This window comes from Chlorocebus sabaeus, chromosome 8, assembly GCF_047675955.1.
Source record: "Chlorocebus sabaeus isolate Y175 chromosome 8, mChlSab1.0.hap1, whole genome shotgun sequence".
Classification (NCBI taxonomy): Eukaryota; Metazoa; Chordata; class Mammalia; order Primates; family Cercopithecidae; genus Chlorocebus; species Chlorocebus sabaeus.
This window is the reverse complement of record NC_132911.1, coordinates 135826617-135853024: the sequence shown is the minus strand read 5'-3', so window position 1 is coordinate 135853024 and position 26408 is coordinate 135826617. Positions and strand designations below refer to the sequence as shown.

At 41.7% G+C, this 26408-nt stretch overlaps 1 protein-coding gene across 1 annotated transcript in view; it reads left to right on the top strand.

The window, feature by feature from the left end:
• HHLA1 (HHLA1 neighbor of OC90) overlaps positions 1-26408 on the top strand; it is a 45075-nt gene that overhangs the window by 14715 nt on the left and 3952 nt on the right. The window contains exons 6-16 of the mRNA XM_038000117.2: positions 626-709; positions 813-896; positions 6785-6868; positions 8489-8545; positions 8651-8737; positions 10781-11029; positions 13711-13956; positions 15142-15210; positions 15576-15650; positions 20188-20341; positions 25676-25758. Coding sequence (XP_037856045.2) covers positions 626-709; positions 813-896; positions 6785-6868; positions 8489-8545; positions 8651-8737; positions 10781-11029; positions 13711-13956; positions 15142-15210; positions 15576-15650; positions 20188-20341; positions 25676-25758 — 1272 coding nt within the window. The remainder of the gene's footprint in view (positions 1-625; positions 710-812; positions 897-6784; positions 6869-8488; positions 8546-8650; positions 8738-10780; positions 11030-13710; positions 13957-15141; positions 15211-15575; positions 15651-20187; positions 20342-25675; positions 25759-26408) is intronic.

Sequence of the window (26408 nt, the reverse complement as noted above, 5' to 3'; positions counted from 1 at the left end):
TCACCTGATATGACAACATATTGATTGACTGAGTTAAAAATTTTGAGATGAGGCCATTGTGCAGGATTATCTGTGTTGTGCCAGATGCCACCACAAGGGCCCTTACGAGAAAGAGGCAAAGGAGACACAGAAGAAAAGATCATGTGATGATAGAACAGAGAGAGTTGTGGCCACAAGCCAAGGGACACAGGCAGCCGCCAGAGCTGAAAGAGGCAAGAACAGATTCTCCTTTAGAGCCCTTGAAGGGAGTGTGCCCTACTGAGTTTCAGACTTCTAACCCCCAGAACTGTGAGAGAACAAATTTCTGCTGTTTTAGGCCACCGAGTTTGTCATAATTTGTTACAGCAGCCTCAGGAGCCTAATACACCTTGGAATCTTAGAGAGTTGCCACAGCTTGGGATGGATCAGGAAATATTGGCAAATGATACATACTCTTCAGTTTTTTGGTTTAGTTTTACTTTATTATTTTTTATTTCTGCTACTTTTTTCTTTGTTTATTTATTTTCATCATTGCTTTCTTTATTTGTATTGTTAATTTCTAGGGACTGTTTACCTATTTGTATCATTTACTCATTGTTACCTTAGTAGCCATCTGTCTGTCTCTTTATCTGGTATGTTTTGGCAGATAGCAAGAAGTTCTTCTCCTTGCTGAGTGTCACTTCCTACAGTTCCTTCGCCTTCCACAAGTTTTCTGTAGCTGTTTACAACAGTGAGTGCTGCCTAGCTCTTCTTGATGGTGGTGGTGGTGGTGGAGATGTGTTGCAGGGCCGGTCTGTGTGTCAGGATCTCTGTTGAATCCTTTCTCTTCACAGTTTCTAACCTGAAGACGGTGGACCCCGCCAAATTCCCCACAAGGTATTGCTACTGTTTAAACAATCGGACCAATGACTTATCAGGTGGGTATAGCTAACCATGAGGCCTGCAGCTTTTCCAATTTTGCTTGTGTCCTTTTAGATAAGTTTATGTTTTTCCTCAATGTAAGATAGGAAAATACGTTCCTATCCACTACCCTTAACCATGTGCACATTCATTATCCCAGTGAAAAACAGTTGTGTGTGCAAAAGGGACAGGAGGAAATTGTTCATGAAGCACTGTTTTAATTGCAAAATTGAGGAACAACCTAAATATCCATCATGAGGGAAAATGCTTAAGTAGTCTCCATTAAGTCTCCAAAGTCTAATTAAACTTTGGAAAATAGCCACAGATAATACATAAATGAGAGAGTGCTCAAATTTGGCCTGTGCATGGAGAAACTTCCAAGAGATTTTTAATTAGAAAAAGAAAGTTACCCAAAAATATGAAGAGCACAGTGTTATTGATAAGAACACATATGTGGGCACCACATAGGTGATTCCCTCTGAAAAGAAGATTGGAGTGTGTTTTAGAGTGGAAGAATGTTGGTTAAAAGAGCCTTAGATTATCTGAACTTTTTTTCCCAAGGAGAGTATATTCATGTGCTAGTTTTATAAATAAAACTTTAAAGTATTACATGTTCCTTATTTTAGAGAACACTGAAAAATAAAAGTGACAATTTTTGCACCACTAATTCACCCATTCAGTAATTCTGTCTGAGCGTGCACTATGAGCCATGCACCCTTCTAGGTGTGGGTAAAGCACACAGAGCAAAGTGAACACACCTCCTGCTCCCGTGGCACACAGATTCCTAGTGGGGAGCAGAGAGTAAATAAATGCACTGCAAGTACATGGTATGTGGGCTGACAGCCTGACCATGGGGACCATGAAGCAGGGGAAAGCTGGAGGGAAAAGTCACGGTGGGGGATATTACTGTGTGTAGGGTGGTCAGGAAAGTCTTCTCCAAATGAGGTGAGGGTTGAGGGGTGATCTTCAGGATGTGAGGGGCCAGCCCTGTGGTTATTCCTGGGTACAGTGTTCCAGACAAATGCCTAAGCAGCAGCATGAGGAGGACCAGAGAAGCCAGCATAGGTGGAGCCAGTTAGCCAGGACAGAGTTGTAGGAAATTAGCTCCGATTGGTGAGGGCAAAGTGGGGAGGGTGTTGCAGAGCACATAAAAGTTTAAGGTCTACTGTGAGGATTCTAGTTTTCACCCGGAATAAGAAGGAAGCCATTGTGATTGTCTGCACAGGGAAGAGACATGATCTGACATTTTAAAAGGATCCTTCTGGCTGCTTGTTGAAGACTAGATTGTAAGGGAAGCACGCACTAAAGGTTACCAAAGCCTCTTGTACTTTTCCCCACTTAGTCTAATATTAATATTTTCCACCATATTACAAGCTCTTCATAAATATTTGTAATGGCTATGCAAGCATTCTCTTAGCCACTATGCTGTTCTTAGACTTTTGAGTGGATCTAGGTTTTTCTTAATATAAATAATTTTGCATTGGACATCTTTGTGCATAAACTCTTCCCTGTTTCAGATTATTTCCCCCACAGAGTAGAATTTCTAAAACAAATATTGTGAAAATATTAAAGGAAAGAATTACTAATATTTAATGAGTGCTATATGCCAGACCCTACACTGAGTACTTAATGTCTATTATCTTACGTAATTTACCCTGTGAATCTCATCAACAAATACATTTGCGAGGAAAAAAGTTCTTCATAATCACGCCTTTCTCACCATTTCATTAACCCCTGCTGAGGGTAGAAGTCTGTGCTGAGTGTGTCCCTGATTGTGTGAAAGATAAAAATAAGATTTAAAAAGTTACATCTGCATGGAGAAAGTTTATAATTCGATTTCATGAGTCAAATCATATTTCCACACACTTGCAACAATTACATGAAAAGAATGATCCATGGATCATTATCTACTGATAAAATTGCATGCTGTTCCTCTGGTAGGTCACAGCAACTTTCGCAAGGTTTGACAAGAAGTCACAGCGCTACCATGAGAGGCTGTACACTTAGGCCAACAACTTGCTGTTGCTCAGCGCCTTTGGGGATGATGTCTTTTTGGATGATCTTTAGATCTGGATCATTTTCTTTTTAATGTTTTCAACTCTGACCTATAGCCCTCCTTTGAGGGTATATTTGCATATTTTCCTTTTTTTCTTCCTAAATGAAACTTGCTTAAATTTTCTTGATTTTAAAAATAATGTACTGTGATATCAAGATGCTATGCAACATGGACAGGTAAACTAAGAAACCAGAAATAACTGATATCCCACCATCCACTGGTAGTCACTATTAACATGCTGATGAATGTTATACAAGGCTGTCTACACTACCTATATAACCCACTTATCTATCCAACCTGTCATCTAAGCTACTTATCTAACCTACCTACCTACCTATGTACCCCAACTAATATCTACTCATTTGTGGAGACATCCTGCTCTACATATAGGAACCCATTATCTGTATTGTTTAGAATACAGGGTGGGCTACTATAACAAATGACTCCAAAATAGTCCAGTTTAAGGAAGGTAGAAGTTAATTGCTTTCATGTGTGATAATCTGGGCATGTAGACATGCCAGGGCTGCTCTAATGGTTTGATGGTTTTGAGACCCAGGCTCCTTCTAGCTTGTTGCTTTGCCTTACATATGGATCTGTGTTCTCATAGCCTAAGGTAGGTTGCCTGCACATCCACAGTCCAACTACAAGGAAGGGGAAAAGGGATTTGGAAGGTGTATGAGTCCATTCTTCCATTGCTATAAAGAAATACCGGAGACTGGGTAATTTATAAAGAGAAGAGGTCTAATCGGCTCATGGTTCTGCAGGCTGTACAGGAAGCATGACTGCTTCTGCTCAGCTTCTGGGGAGGCCTCAGGAAACTTACAATCATGGCAGAAGGGAAGGAGAAGCAGGCAGATCTTACATGACTAGAGCAGGAGCAAGGGAGAAAGAGGGGAAAGGAGTTTTAAACAACCAGATCTCACAATAACTCACTCACTGTCATGAGAACAGCACCAAGGGCATGGTGCTACCCATTCATGAGAAGTCTGCCCCCACGATCCAATCACCTCCCACCACGCCTCACCTCCAACATTGTGGATTACAATTTGACATGAGATTTGGGCAAGGACACAGATCCAAACCATCCCAGAAGGCATGAACATGTACTATGAATTCATAGCCTGGAAACCATTCACATTTCTTTTACATCCTATTGACCAGAATTTAATCTCATGGCTACACTCACCTGCAAAGCAAGCTTGAAATTATAGTCATTATGTTAAACCATCATGTTCCCAACTAAAATTTGATACTCTCTTACTAAAGGAAGGTGGGAGAATCGATATTGAAAGACAACCATCAGTATCTTTCATTTTTTTCATGCAATTTTATAATCCACTCTCAAACTAACCCATATGTCTTTAAAAATCCATTTCATTCCAGTGAATGCAAGTATGCCTCATCCTTCACATGAATTCTTAGTATTCATTGACAGAATGTACCATGATTTATTTAATTTGTCTCCTCTTGTTGGAAACTTGGCTAATTCCTCATATTTTTGCAATTATAAACAAGGTTGTGATGAACACCTGTGTAAAATCACTTAGAATACTTGCCCAATTACCTCTGCAGAATAAAGCCCTCAAAATAGAATTGTTGGCTGACAGGGAAACAATATTATAATGATCTGAATTGCTAAAATGTCTTCTAAAAGTCTTGCATATGTTTACAGTCTTACCAACAATGTTTGAATGCCTATGTTTCTCCACTCACATTTGCCAACACTGAGTGTTAAGAGACAGTCTTAAATCATTACCAAAAGGATAGGTAAAAAGGTTTTCTTAATTCTACCTTCTATTTATGTATGAAGGTAGTCATGAATCATTCATTTTGATCATCGCTAGTAAATTAGATAATTCAAACTTTCATAAATGCAAAGAATATCTTTGAGTTAATAATAACTGGCTTTCTCCCAAGCCTAAAAAGCAGATTGTGAAAACAGTTCTAAAGGGAGAATTGACAAAAGGCATTGAGCAAGAGGTTTCATGAGTGGTGGTAAGAATACTGGGAATAGTGGAAGCTTCAGCCCAAGGCAGACCTCAGCTGAAATCCAAGCTCTGCCACGTACTCTGGAACTTTGGACAAGTTACATCATGTCTCTGAGCCTTGGGCAAAACCTGGACTCCATGTTTTGTGTGTGGCTTCAAAGCCCTGCTCATAGCTTGTATGCAAGATTAATAATGACTTCCAAGTTGCATTTTATTGGTCTGTTTATGAATCTTTCTTCCCCACTAACCTCAACTTCTTCTGTATGTCTTACACAACTCTCCAGTACCTAGTAAGTGTATGGCACACTGCTAATGCTCAATGAATATTTATTAGATAAATGGATTAATAAACAAAGGAGAATTTTTAGAAGCAGGAAGAAAATATATGGAATGACTAAGAGATAATACCCTTCCTCAGTTTCCACAATTGACTAAGAACAGACTGGTCTAAAGAGACGGAGAAGGAGGCCAAGGCAGGTAGATCACAAGGTCAGGAGATCAAGATCATCCTGGCTAACACGGTGAAATCTTGTCTCTACTAAAAATATTAAAAAATTAGCCAGGTGTGGTGGGGGGCCCCTGTAGTCCCAGCTACTTGGGAGGCTGAGGTAGGAGAATGGCATGAACCTGGAAGGTGGAGCTTGCAGTGAGCCAAGATTGTACCACTGCACTCCAGCCTGGGCGACACAGCGAGACTCAGTTTCAAAAAAAAAAAAAAAGACAGAGAAAGAGGGTGCCCATGTTTGCATACACAGGTGTCTATGCCTGCATAGGTATACTACATACTGCATAGGTGTTCTCCCTCCAGGAGGTTAAAATGTGCCTGTACAGATGTAGTAAGAGCACCTCATGGCTTTGGTTCTTACATAGTAGTGCCCATCATCTGTTGGTCTTGGCTACACATTCCACTAATTGTCACATAACAGTTTCCTACCTCTCGTGGTTCTGTATTTTCAAGTTAGCTTGCTCCTACCCAAACTCATGATCCCATTAATAAGTGAAAGGAGCATTTACACAGTATGATGGGAGATCATCCATTGGACCCAAGAAGCTTCCTCTCTAGAAAATGACTGGGGCTCCTCCAACACATTTGCCTTGTTCCGAAGTCAAGAATGTGTTGGATCGTGGAAAGCCATAAATGAACAAAGAAAGAGATGGCAGCTGTTTGACTAGAAGAATATTAGGAATTTACACAGTCAATGGTGTCCACCATGTCAGGCAATGGCCCCGTTCAAACTTAGCTGAGAAAGAAAGTCCACAATGATTCTATAACCCGAAATGCTGAAAAAATTATCTCAGACACCACTCCCCACCACCACCACCACCGTGAGTCCCCTTAAAAAGGGGGCAGAAGGAAAGGTTCCTGGTGGTAATTTCATAAAGTGTCTTGTCTCTATTGTTCATAGTTTATAATCCACCAGTAAATTTCACATTGCACTTTCATTTTCCAACTCCCAAGTCTGTAAATTTACCTTACATGTCTGAGGGGCTCTTCCTATCAGATGGAGTTGGTATTGTAAAAACAATTAGGTAAAACAATGGGGAAAACCCTCCAGAAAGACCATTATTCAACAATGTGGTCCTTCATAGCTCTTAGATGTTAGTAGAGAAGGGGGTGGGAGAGAGGACAATAAAAGAAGAAAGAGAATTTTAACAGTGGATCCAAAGTTTACCTCTGGCCTGAAATCAAGACTTTTCCTTTTTTAGAATTAGTAGTATTTCTCTATACCATTGTTGATATTCCTCAATACACTAAACTAAATCAAACTTGTAAAATCTACTCTGAAAAATCCACATACAGTATACTTTTCTCTTTTTGTCTCTGAAGCAGAAATTTAAACCTCCTAAATTTGTCTTGCAGATTTTACAGCTCTACTGGTAGATATCATTGGAAATTCCACCAGCTACCTCACAGAGATTTTTAAGTCAACCTCCATCCTCTCAGGTGTGTTCATCTTGAAAACACTTTGGTAATTTTGAGGTTTAGCATCTGTTGTGGTAGATAATCAAGCATAGTATGTTCCTCACTCCACCCCCTGCCATAGGTTAGGCTGGCAGAAACCTTCATGTAATCTTTATTTAGATAATCAGTGTGGTCCAGTTTCCATACCAATAAATACACCAATATTTAAGTCTTCATGTTTTTGGGATTCATAAAATTGGAGGAAGAGTCCAAAGCTCAAAAGTTAAAGGAACATAGGCAGACTCAAGAAAACATCTTCTGATGGGTCAACATACCCCATTTTAAGGAGGACAAAACTGAGATCCAGAAAGGTTGAATATTTTACTCAAATTTGGTGCCAGAATTCAGGTTTAAATCTATATGGAGCCTAAGTCCATGTTTAGAATACAGTTAAGAAACATACACCTCATTTATAAGATGGTTTCATGTAACCCCCAGGAAAATCACATTTCCTTAGGGACCTACTTTGAAAAGCAAGGATCATTCAACAGTCCAACAATTGGTCTCAGCAGAAAGATGGTGTGATGCACTGTGGAGCAGCTACTGTTTTAAAAGCAGGAGGAAGGGAGAAAGAGAAATAGTAACAGCTACCATTAGGGGTCAGATAATATTCTAAGGGCTTTCCATGTATTCTTTCATTGGATCCTCACTACAATCTTTTGGGGCAGCTACTGTATTTATCCCTATTTGACAGGTGAGGAAACTGTCACAGAGAGGTTAAGTAAATTGCTCAAAGTCACTCTGCAGAAGCAGAATTCTAAACCAGGTGATCTGGCTCTTAGCCTGTGCTCTTATGTTACTATGCTAATGTATATAATAATAGTAATACATTAATAATAACAATAATGATTACTCTAGCTACCATGCTCTTCTATCTGCTGGGCACCATACCTAGTGCTTCACTCCCATTATCTCCTTGAATTTTCCTGTAATCCTATGAGAGACATGCAACCCCATGTCCACAGTTCTTTAGGCAGCATCGTCAGAGAAAAGTATATTTAGGAATTCAGAAGTTTTCAGGCTTTTGAAGATCTAATGGTGTGACCACACCATACCTGATGTAACCTCTCCAACAGCATCCAGAGAAGCCCAGTATAATCAAACACATTAATGGTAATTTGGCAAAATGTTCAGCCCTTTATACTAAGTAGGATCGATAAAGACTATCATAGCCTCATATTTTTCAAGTTTTGATACCAAACTCACACAAAACATGCTGCCTTACAGAGATTTGGGGATTTGGGAATTACAAATAAGGGATTGTGGGATTTGAATTTTCACCATTTTATAAAGGGGTAAACTGAGTCCTGAAGAGGTCAAGCAGTTCATTCTTGTTTGCATAGCTAGTAAGTGGCAGAGCTGATGTTGTAACTGTGGAAGCTGACCTCAGAGGCTCTGCGTTTAGCCACTACACCATCCCCCAAACCCAGCCAAATAAAATAAAGAAATCGGAAAATCAGGACTGCCTTAAGAGTAAAGAGTCAGCCTTATTTTCCTATATTATCCTAAGTTAAGTACTTTCAGCTTAATTTTCATTTCAATCAAAGACTTACAGCTTCAAACCCCTTGCTAAGTCTTATTGTGTCCTGGTTTGTCTTACAGTGAGTCAAAGCAATGCATCAGATTGCATCTTCATCTGTGTGATGACAGGAAAGTCAGGTAAACCACTAGACATTCTTTGACAAGCTCTCTGGGCTGAGAAATAGACAAAACTGTCCAGCAGATGAAACCCAAGATCTGATGCTATTGGTGTGATTTTTGCAGGAAGGAATCTTTCTGACTTCTGGGAGATGGAGGAAAAATACCCCATTATCAATTACACATTTACCAGCGGCATGTCTGGTTTGCTGGGTGAGTACCAACCTCCCAAACTCCTCCCATAGACTCTCCAGACCAAGGTCCCACCTGGCACACTAGCAACTGAAAGCTGCCCTCAGGTGTTGTGTTTAGCTACACTGTGTTAAAAATCAGAGAACTTCGCCATTAAAAAAAAAAATGAATTTCTGGATTCTCTTCCAAAAGGTCTGGCAATTCTAGATCCTCCCCCCAACACAAGGCAATAAGGAACTGGAACTGAGTAGCTGCCACCCTCATTCCCACACTAGGAAGGGCACCTTTTCCCTCTTTTCCATAGTCCTCTCTGCCCCCTATTGCCTTGCACGTTTTTTCTCATATTAACTACTTGGTTTTTGTAGACATTTGAATTTGTGACTCTGTGCTGGGGACCTGGCCACTCTGTAACATCCAGTCTCTATCCAACCATGACCCACCTTCATGCCCCTCTGTGCCAAATTGGTCATGCTGTTGTCTCCTTCTGGAACTTCTTCCCTACTTTTCCATATTTCAGAACCCTATTTGCCTGTTAATTGCAGCTTAGATACTACCTCCTCTTTTTTAAATATCCCCCAATCAAAGTCAGTCTTCATCTTCTACCGTCCCATAACACAGCACTTGTATGTCATTTGGACTCTATATTATTCCAGGTTGCGACACAGTTGACATTTCTATGTGTGTCTCAATGAATGGAACTGGAAGGTAGAAGAAGTAGTTTCCTTCAGCCTCACAGCCTGCCTTCCCCTTGGTGCCTCGCACATAGTAGGCTCTTCATCACTTTCTCTTGAAGTGCAATGAAGGATACAGTAAATCTGCAACTCCACTTCAGGGGACACTTTGCTTTATATTTATTGTAGGGCTTCTTTTGATTATGCTGTAGAAGGAATCTCAGTTTGTGTGGGACAAGGCTACTTGATAAGAAGATGAAATGGGCAGTTGGTAGAATGACTTCACCTGCCCGATTCTCAGTACAGATCTTAGGGTTGAGTCAATCTCATTTATTTGGAGAGTCTTTCCGTGACATTCCCACCCCCCAACCCCCTCTCCCACACACACACCGGTCTCAATTAATTCTCCCACTTTGTGCTCCTTCAACAAGAACAAATGCCTAGGAAGAGAGAACATATTTACAAGCTGGTGCTAAAGCTGATGTGCCTGAAAGCACGTACCCTGGCTGGGTGATAGTTTGGCTGGATGTACTTAGCCCCATGTCTGGTTGATCTGGGAGCACGGCTCAGGCTGGTGTTGCATGCAGGGTGTTAATGGGCCCAGAAGTAGGACAGAGAGAGGAAATGAGACTGCAAGGCCTCTCGTGTAATTAGACAGTTCTCATTCTACATGCATTCAGGGGAGGTGGGGGCCAAAATCCAACACAGGCTCTGCCCACCAGACTATAGGCCAGTCTTTGTCTTCCCAGAGGAAGGGACCCTATGGGCTAATAGGAGCCTGTCATCCTCATATCCACTGCTGCCACCACTTGAGCCTTCCCTAGGGAAGATATAAGGTGAAACTAATACCTGATCCCACTTCCTTCTTTCCTTCATGGAGCAACCAAGGATGCTGGGTAGATTTCCCTCTGAATTAAGCTCTCCTGCTAACGCTGTGGGAGCCTATTTTTCAAGGTGTTTCTGTCTGGAAGCTTCTGATTCCCCCAAATTTCACTTTTGGCTTTTAGTTGTGTCCATAAGGCATACAAAGGAGACTAATTCCTCTTCCAGGGACATGTACCAGAATCCTGGAGTGGCTGAGGGCTGGAGGTGGAAGAATGGCTCTGACAGGGATCAGGATCTGTTTAGGAAACATAGCAAATGCCTGACACTTTTAAGCTTGAGAGCTTTGCATTCTGTTCAGTGTGATTCATCACAGATTTTTTTTTTTACAAATTGATAGTTTATCTTAATTTGAATTCAAGGAGAAATACTTCTTTTGGTTTTATTTGATGCTGTTCAGAGAAAGGTTTGAATCTCCACGTTCAGTATATTTGCTGTCCAATGACCTTTCCATTTTTTTATGTCCAAAGTGTCAAGCATGTTAAAGTTACCATTGACTGCCTCCCTGAAGGTGCAGCTACCAGGGGAACTGCCAAGACTTCAAAGCCCACAACCAAAAGCCAGAAAACACTGCCAAGTACAAGCCCCCGACGCTGGGCCCAGAGCACACCCTGGGCATCTGCTCTGAGAACCTCTCCCTGGATAAAGACAGCTGCTCCTTCAGAAAGAGGGGAGACCCTGAGCACAGACAGGCCTCCTGAGCTTCCTGCCAGGGCCACGGCCACATGGGTCAGTGCCTCCCATACTCTCCCAGCCTTGGGTAAGATGCATTCTCACCCTTTCCTCCCCTTTGCTGTGTCTGGCTCCTGTTCCCTCTAGGCTCGCATATATAAGCAAAATCCTTACCTCAATCCCTTCTCCATCAATGAAGTTACACTTCAGCTTACTTAAGTAACAGATCTATATGAGCCAGTATGGGTTCTACAAGATCAGGCAAAGGCAGAAAATACCATTGCCATAATGTACTTCTAATATGTATTTTGATGACTTTTTATTCTGAAATAGTTTAAGACTCACAAAGAGTTGCAAAAATAATATACAGAGTTCCCCGGTACCCTTCACCCAGCCTCCTTCAATGCTATTGTCTTATATTATCACAGTGCATTGTGGTAAAAGTATTCATATTTCAGCAAAGCATTTAGCAATATCGCTCCCGAAATTCACATGAAATGGTGAAGTGAAGTCAATATTTTACGGCATGGTTAGTTCAGTCTGTAACTGGTTTGATAATGATGCCAAAAATACGTTAATGACTTGACACCAGTGGGAAAGCTGCTGCCAATGGCCTGCAGGAGGCTCCTGCCTCCCCAGCATCTTGAGTACATGATCAGCAGTGTCATCACTAAAGACACAAAAGGTGTGGTTATCTTATTTTTCCTATTTGGAAATAATATAAAATGGAGGTAGCTCATTAAGAGTCAATATTTCTCAGTGGGTTCCAGCAATGAACCCACTGAGACAATATTGTCATCAGAATTCATTCATTCAGTTATCAGAATTCATTCATTTATTTACTCATCAAAACACATTTCCGTCCAGACACTAGGCTAGCTGTTAAAAACACAGCTCTATAAATGTTCTCTCTCTTTCCTGAGCTCTCAGACCTAGGAGAGAGCCCAGGCAAGTGAACCAATAGTCATTATCCAGCCTACAAAGAACTATTGTACACAGAGAGCACAGAGAGGGCTCCTACCCCGGCATAGAGGAGACACAGGCTTCCCTAAGAGATAAGAATTGATAGGTGTCAGCAGCCTAGGAAACAAGGATGACTGGGTGGTGTAGAGGAAAAGAAATCAACTCCATTAAATAGAAAAACACATTTACTGCAGAAAATTAGCACAATAGCTGGCATCATGACAATTATACAAAATCAGAAAACTTTCCAGGATAATATGACAAAAACTTGTGATTTCTAATCACAAGAAAAAAATCATAAAATGCCTACCTATAATCCTACAAGGAGAGGTTTTATACAAGCTGGTTTTATACAAAGAAAACTATGAAATTTTAATGAGAGTAATAAACGAGTATTTAAATAAATGAAGAAATACACCATGTTCTGGTTGAGAAATCTGAGTATTTTAAAGAAAGCAACTGTCCTCAACTTAAGTTATAAACGTAAAATCCTTCAATAGAATTCAGTTTTGTAAAACTTGAAAAAACTGACTTTAATTTCTACTATGTTAATAAACAGGTAAGAACATCCAACAATTTTTTAAAAGGCCAATGAGGGAAGATCCTTCCTTCCTTCCTTCCTTCCTTCCTTCCTTCCTTCCTTCCTTCCTTCCTTCCTTCCTTTTCTTTCTTTCCCATTCCTCCTTCCTTTCTTCCTTCTCTTTCTTTCTTTCCCTTTCTTCCTTTCTTCCTTTCTTCCCTTCTTCCCTCCTTCCCTCCTTCCCTCCTTCCCTCCTCCCTCCCTTCCTTCCTTCCTTCCTTCCTTCCTTCCTTCCTTCCTTCCTTCCTTCCTTCCTTTCTTTCCCTCCCTCCCTCCCTCCCTCCCTCCCTCCTTTCTTTCTTTCTTTCTTTCTTTCTTTCTTTCTTTCTTTCTTTCTTTCTTTCTTTCTTTCTTTCTTTCTTTCTTTCTTTCTTTCTTTCTTTCTTTCTTTCTTTCTCCTTTCCTTCTTTCCATCTTTCCTTCTTTTGAGATAGACTCTTGCTCTGTTGCCCAGGTTGGAGTGCAGTGGCTCGATCTCTGCTCACTGCAACCTCCGCTATCCAGGTTCAAGCAATTCTCCAGGCTTAGCCTCCCAAGTAGCTGGGATTACAGGCACTTGCTATGATGCACAGTTAATTTTTTTGTATCTTTACTAGAGCTGGGGTTTCACTATGTTTGCCAGATTGGTCTCAAACTCCTGACCTCAAGTGATCTGCCTGCTTCTGCCTCCCAAAGTGCTGAAATTCCAGGCATGAGCCAAGGATTTGTCTTAACTAATAACAATCCTGTGATGTTGGAGGGCAGGTATTATTATTAATACTGGTATCCTCATTTTCATGAGGAAGCTAAAAGGAGTTAAGCAATTTGCCCCAAAGTTCACACTATGGAGGAGACAGAGGCACGACTAATCTGTTTGGATCTCCTCATCTCAGACCCCGAAATCTTTTCACTATGTCACATGATTAGAAATGTATTAAATCAATTTGAGAGACAGCTAACTGACCCCCAAACACACATGGCTGGGGTTCCTAGAGATTCAGAGGGGTGTGTGTGTGTGTGTGTGTGTGTGTGTGTGTGTGTGTGTGTTCATTGGTGCTTAGGAAAACAATGCTTATTTAGGTCCATTTATTTCAGCTCAGAGGAAAGTTTAAGCCCCTGGATTATCTATATTACAGGTACACATTGCATTTGCCCTTTGATAAGGTTTCAATGTCTCGACAATTTCATATCTGAATCAAAGTGGTCAAGCATGTCAGTACCCTGTTACTATCACTTTGAATGTGCAGCTACCAGGAGGGTGGCCAGAACTCAGTGGGTGACAGTTGACAGACAGACATGGGCTTCCATATCGTCCGTGCCCTGGGCTCAGATCATCGATGAGAAAAAACCTGGAGGGTCTCCCTGGGAAACTCGTTCTCCCCCACCGACTACCGCAGGGGCTGAGGAAGCCATGTACACTACGAGCCTTTTGGCGCCTCCTGCTGGGATAACGGCCACAACTGGCAGCCCATCCCAGGACAGCCCTACCTCAGGTAAGACAGGGTGCTCACTTCTACCTCTCCTGTTTTAAATTAAAGTTAGCATTGTCTGTTTTGATAACCTTTCTAAATTTTTGGAATATAACACACATACAGAAAACTAGGAAAACATAAGCAATATAATTAACGATCATGAAGCAAACTCTTCCTTCTCCTTTCCTTCGCCCTACCTCTTTGTTCCCATCTGTAGATGAATGAAAGTTCCTTCTTTCATTCCCCAGTTCCTCTCTCTGTTATGTAATCCCACTCCCCAATTTCTTCTCTTTTTCCCTGTTTCATTGTCCTTTAATAAGCAGTATGACAACTACAATGGATGGACCCGGTCCTGAAATTCCAGGCACGCGCCCTACCTGCTGTTCAGCCTCACCTTGCCCCTCCACCTTCCTCCTCTAGACTCCAGCCACAGCACACTGCTAACTGCCCACATCTCCTGGTCTTTATATATGCACTTTGTTGTGCCTGCAAAGCCCACTCTCCTCCAGACCTGCTGTGCTGCTTGACTCAGAGTAGATGTCACCTGCCCCAGCTGAACTGGGTGTCCATCACCTGTGCCTTGGCTGTTTCTCAGCCTCACCTCTTTCCTTCCACTTAGCCATATGAGGGAACTTGCCTGCTGGAGCTTCTCTCTCACTCGTCTCCTACAAGGAGACTGTATTGCTGGTTTTGCCAGAGGCCAGAATCTTAACAGCAAGGATCAAGTCCTGATGTGACCCTTAAACTAAGGCTTCATGAACATGATATGAAAATTGTTGAACTGAGCCCATACTCTCTCATGAAAATGACAGGCAATTTATCTGGAGTGGGATGGAGCAAGGTGTACACTAAGACTCAAATGAATGAGAAGCAACTCATTTTTTCTTTGCCCAGGAGCACCTACATTGGACACTTCCTGTGCAACACTATCGCTCTCCCGTTCCGTGTCACCATACCTTACCAATGTTAGCTGGTTTCCAGTGGTACCCATCATGCTGTATCACAGCCATGATGAAATTTTCCATTTCCTTTTTCACACTCCATTGTGGGTTCTATTTCTTACTCCTCTCTGCTTCTTAAAGCCCTACCTGGTACCTGGCTTAACCGACATTGGTTGGATAGGGCAGGATTGGTGGCCCTGGTCCTCTTCTCCCTCAGGGCCCCCTAGAAGAGATGCAGGCTCACCTCTCTCTCATCTCCTCCCAGGAGCATTCACCCATGGCACACAGACTCCGAGTCCAACCAAGGTAACAGCCCCCAGAGATCCACAAACAGGTGAGAATGCACAGCGGGAAAGAGAAACTCTATACAGAAGTGGGGGTTCGGGGGACAGGGGATGGGAGGGGCGGGAAGCTTGGGGACAAGCGTGGTGGGATGGGGTACCAGTAAGCAATCTAAGCAAGTTATTGTGCTTTGTTGTTTCCTGCAGGAAAAGAGTCAGGAGAACTAGTTTATAAGCCTTGCCATGCTGCTAAATTGTCGTGTGTGGTCTTGCATAAATCACTTCCCCTTTTTTGGCTATCATTTCCCTATAGATTTCAAGAATGATTTCTCTTTAAGATGTTATAAATTTCTTGCTGTGTGTATCACCCATGGTAATTCCATTCTGACTTCTGGAAAGCCATTCTTGCCCTTTGCAGGTGATCTCTCTGCAGAGTGGCCATTCACCCCTGGGGAAGAGCCAGTCCTGGTCCCAAGACCCCATCAAGTTTCAAGTGAGTACCAGTGCCCAGTTATTACTATTGCTTGTGTTTATTTTGAACAAGGTCTTGTAGTAGAATAAAGAGAGGTTTGTTTGGTAAATTTAGAATCAGACTCCTGGGATTCAAATCTTAGCTCAGCCATTTACTGGTGAGGTGGCCTCCAGGACTCAACTTCCAGGATTCAGTTCCCTCAACTGTAAAGCAAGAATAATTGCAATTTTTGTGGGCACTAAAAATGCCTGTTTCTTTTTTCTTTCCCACAAGGTTTTGTATTAAGTAAGATAATGTTTGTGGAAGTGGTTTGGAAGTAAAGAGCTCTGTAGAACTTAATTCAATCAACTTTTATCAAGTGACTGTTTACTGGGCAGCATGCTGGGCACTTTGCAAACAGAAGCTGCTCTTGCAATGAGCAGGGTTGACAGCAGTGAAGGAGGAAGGAATAAAAAAGATGACTCCAAAATGCAACTTCATTTGCTGGGTGTGATGTCCTGTTGTTCTGTGTTAAGGGATACCCTACCCTTTCTATCTCTGCACAGTTAATTCTCATGGATCTAGAGAAAGACCATTTCCTGGGTCTGTAGCTCTGTTTCCAGAACTCCTGACAGAGGCTGAGGACTTGAGTTACTGTGGTTTTTGATGCATTTTTCCAGCTTTTGGACATCTCACTCTCCTCTTTTCTGTTGAGCCAGTTTCCATAAGAAAGAAATGGATACAAAGTGAGTGCTTCAAAGCTGCTTGAGTCCTCAGGCTCCTCCCACTCCTGAATACCTTTGTACACCAGCTCCTGGACTATCCAGTCATATGTCAACAGGGCATTATTAAACGGCTGGACCCTGCCCCCTCTCCTTTTTCATGTCACCTTAGATCTGCCCCAGCCTTACTCTCAGCCTGCAGTGAATAGTGAATGAACCTTTCAGACACAAAGATGTGATTGTGCTACTAAGGAAATTATATCCCTTTTCTCCCAGGAGTTCTAAAGAAACACAGTGGTGCAGATGGAGGCAGTTGTGCGACCGAGTTTTAGAAAACAGGATGACTGTATCTATATCTATGTCTATATTGGTGTCTGTATCCATATCTATAGCTATATCTGTGTCTATATCTGTGTGTCTGTAGCTATCTGTATAGGTATATCTATCTGTCTCTCTTGTTAGCTCTATCTACTTACCTAATAGGTATTTACCATATCTATCTATCTATTAATCTACCCACTCCTCTGTCATCTAAGAGATATTTATCCAAGCTATCTATCCATCCATCCTTTCATCAACCCGCTTATCCATCCATACCTATTTATCTATCTAGTTATCATTATTTCTTAACTTCCATATCATAGATATTTGCCTATCCATCTGTCATCTATCTATCTCCCTATGTAGTGAAAAATACAATTGTAAATTAAAGGGGTTCTGGCATTTCTCAGTAACTTTTTCTGTTCATCCAAAAAAAAAAAAATCATGCCACAGAGTATTTGGCATCCACTCATTCATCCATTTAATAAATATTTATTGAGCTCCTACTGTACTGCTAGGCACTATGCGAGGCCTATTATTACTTTCTCTTCACAATAATTCTGCAGGAGAAGCAATATCTCATTAAGGAATTATGGTGAGTTCTACATATAAAAGGAGACTACATTTGCCCCCAGATCTGATTTCAAAGCTTGTGCTTATTCCACACCTCTGTGTCACCTTTCCCAAGATATGCCATATGTGGGGGGGGAGGGGGGGGGAACCTGCAATTGAGAAAAAAAAAGTGGCTAGATTCTTAAGAGAAGCAGAAACTGCTATGTATATCCAGAGAGGAAGAGATTACCTTCAGGTGAGGGGATGGTTCAAGAATTTATTGATTGGGAATGTGGCATCTGAACAAGGTGCAGTCTAAGCAAAGGCATAGCTCAAGTAAAGGCACTATACCTTAAAAGGACTGATGCTGAAGGTGCTGAAGGTGAAGGTCGTGTGAATGAGGCTAGAGGGGTAGCAAAGAGTGAGATTAACAGGGCTTTGTCACCATGTCAAGGAGTGTAGAATTCTGAGGCAAGTGAGAGTAATGTGATCAGATTTGCGTTGCAGAAAGGTTCTCTGACTGCAGAATGGGGAGGAACGGGAGAGGCTGGGAGCAGGGAAACTTGCAAGGTGACTGTTGTGCTAATGATGGGCAGTGGTGATGGTGACTGGAAAGTGGAGGTGACTGTGTGGGTAGGGAGACTTGGATGATATTTAAGAGATAGAACCCAAGGGGATGGTGGAGTGAGCACAGGAGGGAACCAAAAATCATGCCCAAGTTTGAGCAACTAAGTGGATATCCCAAGTGTCATTTCCTGAGTTAGAGAAGGACGGATGGGATGGGACGGGGCAAGGGGCATGGAAATCAAGCCTTGGAAATGTTAATTATGTTCAAGTAGTGAAGTGTGATGGTTATGAGCACAGGCTTCAGAGTCAGACCTTGCTGGAGTTACTCTCTGTTGCATAACCGATACAACTACAGAATTACTTAGACCCTCTGTGTCCTCTTCTGTATACTTCTGATGTCTACTTTACAAGATTTATGAGAATGAGATAAAATAATGTATGCAAAGATCTTAAGAGAGTGTCTGATACGTAGCAACTGCTCAGTAACTGATAGAGAAAAAGTCGGGGCAAGTTGATCAAATTGATCAATGTTCTGGAGGGTTTATGTTTTAGTTAACTCAGAATAACGTATTTTCTTTCCACCTTTTTAAAAAGTCGTCTGCTGACATTATGAGCCCCTTTTTCACTTAAATAAATATATCACTCACCAGATGTGGTGGCTCACACCTGTAATTCCAGCACTTTGGGAGGCTGAGGTGGGAAAACTACTTGAGCCCAGGAGTTTCAGACCAGCCTGGGCAACGTAGCAAGAAATCTCTACAAGAAACAAAAAATAAAAATAAGTAATTACTGATAAATTATAATTTTGAAAAATGTTCAAACATGACAGAATAATATTAAATGAGCACATGTCAACATGTCAAAGACATTATCGAACTCATTAAATAAGGAGGAAACCAGAAAGATGTGAAGATTGGTTCAATGCGAAATTTGAGGGAAAAAGATTTATATAGTCAGTCAAAGGAATTCTCAAATGAATTGATATCCCGCAGCAATAAACTCTTTTTTTTTAACTGGACAAAAATCAATTGCACCTCTACCAGACAAAATTCATTTACATTGCTATGGACAGAAATCATTAGCATTGCTCTTAGACAAGAATTATTTATATTGCTATCAGTTAACATCTACCTCTTGATAGTTGTAAAATCACCCATTCAATAGAAAGTCAATTAATGGTGCACAATTCTTTTTACCCAGACAGTCCCCAGAGAGTCTGCTAGACAATAACCGAAACTGCATTAAAAGAATATTCAGTAATCCTTTTTGTTTATTTCCAGGTTTTAGATAATTTTTCCTGATAGTGATTAGTGAACCTTTGTTGGAAGGTTATTAGTAATGTTGTAATATAACCTTCTAGTCCCTAGAAAGTAAGCTCTGTGAGAGGAAGGCCCTTTTTCTTCTTATTCATTGCGGTAGCTCTAGTGGCTGTCACCAGTGCTTAGCTTGCAGTGGAGCTCAATACAGTTTTAATAAATAATAATAATTATTATTGCTATTATTTATTGTTTGTTTCATGCCAACAACTTTGCAATATGCAATATACTTTAAATAAATTGTCTCATTTAATCCTTCCCGTCGTCCTATGCGATAAGGATGGGTCTTCCTACTTTCCAATAAAGAAATGTAGGTGTACCCATAGGTAGCTTTCTGAGTCTCAGTAGATCCCAACGAGTTAGAATTTTTATTAAAACTAATTTGTTCTCTCCTTCTTTTATCTTTGGCCTTCCTTCTCCTAAAAACTAAAAATTAAACAACACTGAAAAATCTGGTTCACGGAAACATAATTAACTTTCACTTGATGGAAAAAGAGAACTCACAAACTCAGAGCCTGACTCTCCAGTGACCCAGCATGCCAGTCTCATCTTTCAACCTGCCCTTCCTTCTTTCCTTCTTGCACTCATATACACATGCACATGCACACACATAGGCAAACACATATCCATATGCTCTCACATGCATGCACATATACACACACATGCACACACACGTACCCTGTGCACACACATGCATATACATACTTCATACCCCCATACTCAAAGTTTACTCCAATCCCCCTCAGCAAGTCATCCCCTTACATCATGCAGAGTCATTGTATGCTCTGTCCCTGACATCAGAAATGTCCTCCACCTGATGCATTTCTGTTCAACATCTTAGATCTCTGTTTAATATTTGCTTTTCAGTGAAACTATCTCTGTTTTCCTCCAGGAACTTGATCACCACCTTCTTTCCACCTGTCTCTTAAAACTCTCACAGTAGCTTTATTGGATAATGGTGAGGAATGCTATGTTTACCTGACTGTCTCAGAGCTACCTGAGATCAGGACAAGACTATACTCACCTGGTGCAGAGCTTAACAAAGAGAAGATGCTTGCTAAACTGTTACTGATTTGATTGGTCTGGGATTCCATCTTCCAGGGTGTCCTCAGCCGCTCTTCAAGGTGGGAGCCATGGCCGCCGCTCCTCTCACCCTGGCTATTCAGAGGCTCAATCCATGCCTGATGGAGCTGTGCCACTTCTTCCAGCAATGCCTCTGCATGGGCCAGAGGAGTCCCAGGACAGAGGACATGAGGTAACCTGGCCTAGTGGCTTCTTTTCAGGTCCAATGTTTATAGTTTGTATTTTGTGTGGCTTTTCTGCAGGCCACAAGGCAGTCAGGCAATAAGCAATCCACAGACAGGTGGCAGGGGGTACCTCAAGGAAAGGGACTCTCCGGTGAGTCCTTTACTAGACAGTCACATCCTTGAGATTCGTGATGGAATCTCATTCATAGCTGGTCCCCAGAACCGAGTGCAGTGCCTGACACAATAAGTATAACTGAGTTTAGTTGAATTGAAGTTGAGTTGAGTTGAGTTGAATTAGAGTTGTGATGAGTTGAGATGAGTTGAGCTGTGTTGAATTGAGATGACTTGAGCTGTGATGAGTTGAGATTACTGCAGTTGTGATGAGTTGAGTTGAATTAGAGTTGTGATGAGTTGAGCTGTGTTGAATTGAGGTGACTTAAGCTGTGATGAGTTGAGCTTACTGCAGTTGTGATGAGTTGAGTTGAATTAGAGTTGTAATGAGTTGAGATGAGTTGAGCTGTGTTGAATTGAGATGACTTGAGCTGTGATGAGTTGCGATTACTGCAGTTGTGATGAGTTGAGTTGAATTGAGTTGTGATGAGACGAATTGTGCTGAGATGAGTTGAGTTGAGTTGTAATGAGTTGAGATGAGCTGAGTTGTGTTGAGTTGGGATGACTTGAGTTGTATTAAGTTGAGATGACTTGAGTTGTGATGAGTTGAGCTGTGATGAGATGAGGTGAGCTGAGTTGTAATGAGTTGAGATGAGTTCAGCTGTGTTGAGTTTAGATTAATTAAGCTATATTGAGTTGTGTTGTGTTGAGTTAAGTTGACTTGTGTCATGTCAAGTGGAATTATGCAGAGGATCTTGAGTGGTTCTTTAATCCAAATGCCCTCAGCCTGGTGAGATTTGCCAGGAGAGAATAATTAGAAGATATGTCTATCTAAATTCCAGTTCTTTCATAAATCCCTACCAATCACCCACCAGCAAAATAAGTTGGAAAACTTAAACTAAAAAGCAGACCCTGTTTTATATTAAGAAGGTCTAGGCATGGACATTTTCTGTCCTACAATGCTGACATACTGTTCTTTCTTCTGGGATTTATTCTTGGCTGTAAACCCAGAACTAAATTACCTAGATGAATACTCCTGCTCCAGTGGTCTGGGTACCAATCTCTCATGTCTTTAATGTTATTTTCAAAGACTACTCTCAAGATCCATTAGCTTTTAAAATTTCTGCCTCTGAGTCTCAAGCCCAGGTGGGCAGCTATTTTCCGTCACCCCTTTCGAGTTGCAATCTTTGATCCCCCAGTCAGTACGAACATTTTCTCCACTCACAGAGGGCAATAAGCAAGACCCACAGGCCCAAAGCACAGGTTTATTCTAAAAAAAACTTGCACAACAATACTTTCTGTATTGTCTAGGATAAGCCCACTTTAGGATATCTTTTACTCACTAACTTAACTAACAACGTGTATTGAGTCTCTGCTGTATATCTGTGATGCTCTGTGCTAAGCCATGGGATCTAGAGATGAATCATAAATAGCCTCAGAAACTGAGGCTTTCATAGTTGGAAGGAAGAAATGGTCATAAACACAAATCAAAATACAGTATTACAGGTAATAGAACCAAGTCACGTAACCAGGCAAAAACCTGTTAATCATATCCCGTTGGAAAATATCACATTTGAAAACATTCATATTGCAAATAATGGCTGAATGAATAAATGAAAAAGGCATACATTTTCAGAGAGAAGTTTGAGTTTAAATGTAGAGCAACGAAGCACCTGTTTGCTTGGGCTTGTCCCTTCTTTTCTGTGTATTTTCACTGAAGAGTAAATTTTTCCATAAACTCATACACTGAATATAGGCCAAGAATACTAGAGTAGGGGAGGTGGCATTACTTAGTATGTTTGTTGAACATAGGCTCTGTGATTAAAAAAAAAAAAAAAACCACTGGTGGGAAAGTTGGCAATGTAAAAATACAAATTTCAAAGCAGCTGCCAAGTGCTGTAGCAGGCTTGAATAACATGCTATGGGATCCCAGGAGAAATAACTAATAGGGTTTTATGGAGGAATAGGAGTTTCCCAGGCAAAAGAAATAGCACCTGCAAAGATGGAGTGACGGGCAGCCTGGAGCATCTAAGGACCACTAAGATGTTCAATGTAGCTGCAGCAAAGATAGGAGACCAAGTCTCTGGCATGTCCCTATTCAGGACTACCTTGCCTTTAAAGCACCTGGGTCACCTATTATATGCTCTCTTTGAGTTTCACTCTAGAGCTCCATCTATCCCTTCTCCAAGCTTTCTACTCTCTTCTTGTTCAGAGTAAATAAAACAGAATTCTTGAAGTCCAGCCCTGTAAATCCTGTCTATTTTTAAACTGAGGTACTCTAAACTCCCATTCTCTTCATATCATCTCCCTCCCAGGGTCATCTCTTGAAATATTTCTTATTTAGGGCCCCCAGAGCCATTCTTGGGACACACTCCTTGGAGGAGAACAAAGCCACAGTCCCTGGTGACTTACAACTTTTGCTACCTCAGGCCCCGGTCAAGTGTCCATGGCTCCTCCTCCATTCAGGCTGCTGCTGACTCCACAGTGCGTGCAGCGCTCTGGTCTGCTAGGAATTTAGACAGACATACCTCAAGGGGCTGCTGTAATAATGGGTGCTTCAACACTAGTTTCAGCCCATCCTAACCATGGCGTTGCTGCTTAAGTCTGTCCTGAAGAACAGAAGATGAACAAAATAGGCCACCTTAACAACTGATTTTCTTCTAACCATCTAGCCTTTTCCACAAGGAAATGCCTTCTCCAGTCCATGTGAGGAATACATATTCTTGTTATGAACAGGACTTTGACTCCATCCCCTGTAAAGTAATAACCATGGGCATTTATCTATTGCTCATTTACCACTTGTAGGCGATGCCTCTGCCAGAAAACTTGAGGATGGGACATGTCATGTTTAAATAGTTTCTCTCCTGATCATACAGGCAAGAGTCCCATTCATCCTGAGAGCTGTGTACCCTCTCAGAGTGAATTCAGGCACAGAATGGCAGCTTTTTGGCTCATGAAGGTGTGGGTCATGTTTCTGTGGTTGCTGCAACTTAAATCCTGGTCTCACACTTGGCAGTTTCACAGAGCACCTTAGTTTGGATGATGTTGTCCATGTAGCAATATGAACTTCTGAAGCAGATCATGTCCCAAAGTTGCTTGATATCTTCTATCACAGAAGCTTTCTAAGAAGTTTTGTTGCTGTTGTTAGAAAGTATGACTCGCAGATTGTTACACTAGCTAAGAAGGAATAGTATTCGACCATGGAACCAGGGCCCCCAAAGCTAGTAGGTAGCTTAGTGTGCTATAGAGAGGGCAGGGCTTGAAGCCAGGCAGGCCTGGGTTTAAATTTAGTCTCTGCCACTTACAGGCTATGTCGTCTTGAGCTAGTCATTCAATCTCTGAACCTCAGTTTGTTCATCTACAAAATGGGTATAGTCCTGCCTACATCTAGGCCACATGTTGCACAACTCCAAGAGCAGCATTCCTATAAAAGAGTAGCAGCATTATTACTTATATTGACAGTGTTGTGAGAACAAAATGAAATGAAATGAAATAATGTATCAAATTGTTCCTGCACGGTACCTGGAACGCTGCGCTCGGTGGTTGCTGATTAAGACACTGTTGAGCTTGCTGTCTTGTCCACTCCCACAGCCAAGCGGGAATCCCATTGCTAGCACACTTGACGTGTTGTAACTGTGCTAACAGGTATCTAGTGGCCATGTCAGCTGTTGAGCTGGCCAACCTTGACATCCTATCTCTGGAACTTTTGAAAGGTCTCCGTAAGAGGTCAGGTTGTAGGCTCACAAAAAGCATCCTGGATGTGTTCATCACTCACCTCTTCACACTTGGTTCCATTTCCTGCCCTTTCTCTAGTTGGTTCTTTAATGAAAGGGGGCTGACTTGTGCAAACTACCTTTCCCAGAACACGTTGCCTGTGAATTCCTGTGAATTCATCCCGTAGAAGATACTGAGAGGAGGCTGGAGGGCAGTAGAAGGGAGAAACCAGGGAATTTCTCCCCCTGCCGTTCTGCTTTGGGCAATATTTCCAGGAGTGGCTCTATCTCCTCTGTGGTTCTGGTTTCCACAAGGAATCCTCATGACAGCCTCAGCTCTGTGGTCCCAGCTGCCACCAGAGGCCATTGCCCTCTGTGCTTTGGCCACAATACTGTCTCCGTCCATCCCTTCAGGCCTAGCAACTCCCTGTGGCTGCTAATGTGGGGTTACCACACCTTCCCCTATTGGTTCTTTCAGCCCTTTATCACTGATTCACCATATTAAAGTCCCTCTATAGAACCATCAAGTCCTATTTTCCTGGCAGGGTCCTGACTCAAATATTGATCTTATTGCCTACCAGAATGGCAGTGTGTTCCGGCAGAAAGTGAATTACCTGGGTTAAAATCCAACACTACCACCAGAAAGTCCTTGGGGAAGTCATTTAATCTTGTGCCTCAGTTGCCTCAGCTTTGCACTTTCCTATAAATTGGGGGTGATAGGCCTTGGAAAATCTCTCCCACAAGCTTGACTTGAGCAATCAGTTGCACAAGTCTCTAGGGTGTGCTAGAATCACAGAATGACAGAGACGGAAGAGAAATTAGAGAATGTTTAGCCCAACCTCCTCACATATCAGGTGAGAGATTGAAAGAGAAGTGAATTCCCAGAGTCATACAATGAGCTAGTTGGCACAGCCTGCACTGAAAACTCTTCTTCCTATTAATTGGGTGAGTGATCTTTTCACCACAGCCCTTTGATGCAGCTCCTGCTGCCCCTGACCAAGAACAGAATGTTATTTTGCAAAGTGTTTACTGCACTAGTAATGATAGCAGCACTCCACTCTCTCTCTCTTCATCTCCCACTAAAATAAATAAGTAAACAAACAGACAAATGTCACTATGTATTGAGCACCTCTTGTATGCTGGGTACTGTTCAGGAACTTTACATATGTTATCTTATCCTCATATAACCTGCGAGTATAGGTTCTATCATTGCCTTTCATTTATATATGAGAAAATTAAGTCCAGAGAATTAAGTTATGACCCCGAAGTCATGGATCCTAGTACGTAGTGGGGCTGGGGCTAAAAATAAGTCTGGCTGGCCCCAAAGTCTGAACTTCTTCCTACCCAGCCTTCTTTCCTATCTCTCCTCTGACACCCTTTAAAGATGGGCAGAGGGTTCCTTGTTGTGAATAATTGGCCATATAGTTCATGTTTATGTGCTTACCTTTAAAACTCTGGTTGTCTTCTAATAGCCATCACAGGATAGTCATTGCTCCTTGCTCTGATTTAAATCTTTAGATACTGTCTTGAAAACTATTCCTGGTTTCTGAAGAATGCAACATATATCTGTCAGAGGGTGAAAAGGGTGTCCCACTCACACAGTAAGTACACAGCTTGACTATGTTGTAATTTTGCAGGGAATGCATTACACAAAAGGGTCCCGTAACTCTGAGTGATTCCCAGATGTCCTCGAAATGCTGTAGCTCATCTAGACCTCATTAATTTGGGCAAAGAGCATCTAGGATTTTTCTTATTCTTTCTCAGCTAACAGCGTGATGTTTGCAATAAGGTCAAGGGAAAAACACAGCAGGAGTCAGCCTGACCAAGCATTGTTGCTCTCTGCGTAAATTCGGGCAAATCTCTTAGCCACAGAGCTCCCACGTAAGCTAAAAAGACAAATAAAAATAAAACAAAGGACAGCCCCCACACAAATACTGAAATTATTGACCGAAGGAAAAATGCATACAAATAATTCATGCAAAAGAAGGCACCGTGAAGTACTAGAATGTATGTTTCATTATGGTACCTCTCTTCTTGTCCCTGGTAGCTTCAAGGCTTCATTTATTCCCAGATATTCCAGGTATCAGCTTTGTTTTTTTCTCTCACCTCTGCAAACAAAGTCCCAAAACCAATAGTTTGGCCATTTTATCATGCCATCTACCTGAACTACCTCAAAGGACTCTGGTCTTCTAAATATCATGGCATTACATTAAACTGTGTGGAAAATCCCTTCTTACTATAACCCAAATAT